We start from the raw sequence: 2,783 nt of genomic DNA, 5'->3' as shown, positions 1-2,783 counted from the left end.
AAATATGAAACACTTTGACATTTTTCGTAGTGGTTAATATGAAATATTAATATGACAATTTACGTGAGGTAGTTTGTAGTGTGTAAAAAATTGGAAACGAATTTTCATAATATTAATATTTTATATTAACCACTACTAAAAATGTGAAAGTGTTTCATATATATGTGGTATATATAATTACATTAGTTCGACAGATCTGTGACTTAATAGTTCGGTGTGTCATTGCTGTTGTTTTCTCTCGTAGCTTACGTCAGAGCATTGGTGCGTAACGCCAAAGGTCCCGGGACCGATTCCCGGCGAGTGTGTGGCAACAGCAATAAATTTTCCCTCATTAACCTAAGGTAGTTTGTAGTGTGTAAAAAATTGGACATTAATTTTCATATTAACTTTCCAAATAATTGGAAGAGACATTGTCAGCCGGTCGTGATGCTGGAGAGATTATACTGTATTTTCTTTATTGACTTGGTTCCAGATAGATTTAATATCCGAGTTAATTGATTTTTCCAGTTAGGCAGTTTTTCCATTATAAATTGCACGTACCTGTGTTTTATAATTTGCTCCTAATCGCGAAAAATCAATTTAGTCGGCCGAAAGGCCAGTAATTTTATACTAAAAATGAACTGGCTATTTTAGACGATTTGAACGTTTCATTATTGCATTGACTTCAAGAACACGTTTAGAAATATGCTTTTGAAATATATTATGATTGCTAGAATAATAGCAATTGCTTCATCAACAGAAAGGGATAGTAATGCTGACCAATTCGCATTTCTCACTTCAGTATAATATAATTCTAATTTAGTGCACTTAAAATCAAAGATCGAAGTTAAAAAACGCGACTATTACAATTAGTTCTGGATGACGAGATAAACAAACGGTTCTTCATGTTTTTAAACTGAGAATTCCATTTTTTGATGAAGAATATAAGTCTACTTCATTAAATTCGTTTAATACATTGTCGATCTGATACAAATCATTTGGACAATTCCCAATTGATAATACAACCGTTCCCCTCAATGTTTTTGAACAGTTATAATCACCCTATCAAAGCAAGGCCATTACAATTCGATTTAATTAAAAGCGAATATCCGAACAAATAAATATTCTGTTGTAGTTCCTTCTTGATGTTTATGTAGTGTCTAATTTGCCTAAATATTGCCATCTTCAGGTAGACCAAATATTGCCATGGCAATATTTGGCATATTCATTTTTCCTTGCAATAATTTAATTTATAATAACTAATATATGTAGGAAACAAATAATTCATATAATTATCATATGTTATTATTTACAGAGGCAAAAAAATATGCGAACTACCCGTACCTAAAGATGGCAATATTAGGCAATATGTAAAAACCTTATGCAAAACAGAAAGGCAAATTGATATGAGGTTGTGTTCGGTATGTAACAGACATGTTCATGAAGAATGTGTCGGTCTGACTAAGACGGATAAAAAAATTTTTACTTGTCCGGATTCTTATGTTATTATTTACAGAGGCAAAAAAATATGCGAACTACCCGTACCTAAAGATGGCAATATTAGGCAATATGTAAAAATCTTATGCAAAACAGAGAGGCAAATTGATATGAGATTGTGTTCGGTGTAACAGATATCTTCATGAAGAACGTGTCTGTCTGACTAAGACGGATAAAGAAATTTTTACTTGTCCGGATTGTTAGACTTAATTTTTTTAAAAGAATGTTATTTGTTATTTTGTTTTTCATAACAATGTTTCTTTTTATTTTATATATTTGTAGCATTTAAAATACGATTAAGTGTAAATATACATAAACTTTTATTCGTTATTTTGCTTATTTCTGTGTTTTTAGTGGTGTTCCGAATACTACCACTACATGGCAAAACTTGGGATACATGTTCCAAATATTGTCATTTTGCAATGTTTTTAAAAAAAGCTAAAATAAAAAAAATAATTTAAATTATAAATATATGGTATACCCTCCATTCTAGAGAAGAACTGTAGAATGGTTCTTGTAACGTACCAGGTTGATCTAGTTGAAAATTTTGAAATAAAAAATAAAAATTCCTTAGGGTGGCAATAATTGGCTTATGTACCTTATTTAAGTTACTTCATAAAGATGATTATCATTATCGTAGCTCCTTACGTGGAAAATATCCATAGAACGAGCCCATTTCCGATGGTAGAGAGGAAGAAATATACAACGTACAATAATCCCAGGAGAAAGTGTAATGAAGGTTCCGGTTCGGGGTACTTGAGCCAGTGCTCAGGGATGTGACTTAATTCGGACGTTGGAATATTCCATCCCATCAAGCGCTGTTCTCCATCGCCGAGAACCCTTGATATATTTAAAAATAACGGCATATTATTATTAAATAAATTAACGTAATACGTTTTAAAAATAAACTTTAAATAAGGAAGAGAGAGCCACGAGATCCTTTCTGAAATAATAAGATTTAAAAATTATTTCACCATTTTAAATGAGGTTTATGAAGTTCATTAATTAGAGTTATAATCGAGCTATTGAAAGGATGAACTTGCCATTTTTAATTGGCATAAAAATGGGACCAAAAATAGCAAAAGATAATCGGATAATTTCGTGCAAAAATACGTAGACCCAACAATTGCAAGGACTGAAAGGAACTATCCTAAAGAAAGAGGTATTGTATAAGATAATTCGAAGTGGTCTATATTCTGTCGAAACTGCCAGACGCGGATCGTGATTTCGATCTTTTTGGATCTCATCAGCGCGTCGCAGGCAGCTCCGACAGAACACAGACCAACTTTTACCTGCTGTCTTAACAG

At 32.1% G+C, this 2,783-nt stretch overlaps 1 protein-coding gene across 1 annotated transcript in view; it reads right to left on the bottom strand.

The window, feature by feature from the left end:
* LOC108733672 (opsin, ultraviolet-sensitive) overlaps positions 1-2,783 on the bottom strand; it is a 30,928-nt gene that overhangs the window by 18,690 nt on the left and 9,455 nt on the right. The window contains exon 2 of the mRNA XM_025979205.1: positions 2,125-2,316. Coding sequence (XP_025834990.1) covers positions 2,125-2,316 — 192 coding nt within the window. The remainder of the gene's footprint in view (positions 1-2,124; positions 2,317-2,783) is intronic.

The sequence above is a fragment of the Agrilus planipennis genome, unplaced genomic scaffold, assembly GCF_000699045.2.
Source record: "Agrilus planipennis isolate EAB-ADULT unplaced genomic scaffold, Apla_2.0 scaffold32, whole genome shotgun sequence".
Taxonomy (NCBI): Eukaryota; Metazoa; Arthropoda; class Insecta; order Coleoptera; family Buprestidae; genus Agrilus; species Agrilus planipennis.
The sequence above is the reverse complement of the archived record's forward strand: the minus strand, read 5'-3'. Positions and strand labels throughout refer to the sequence as shown.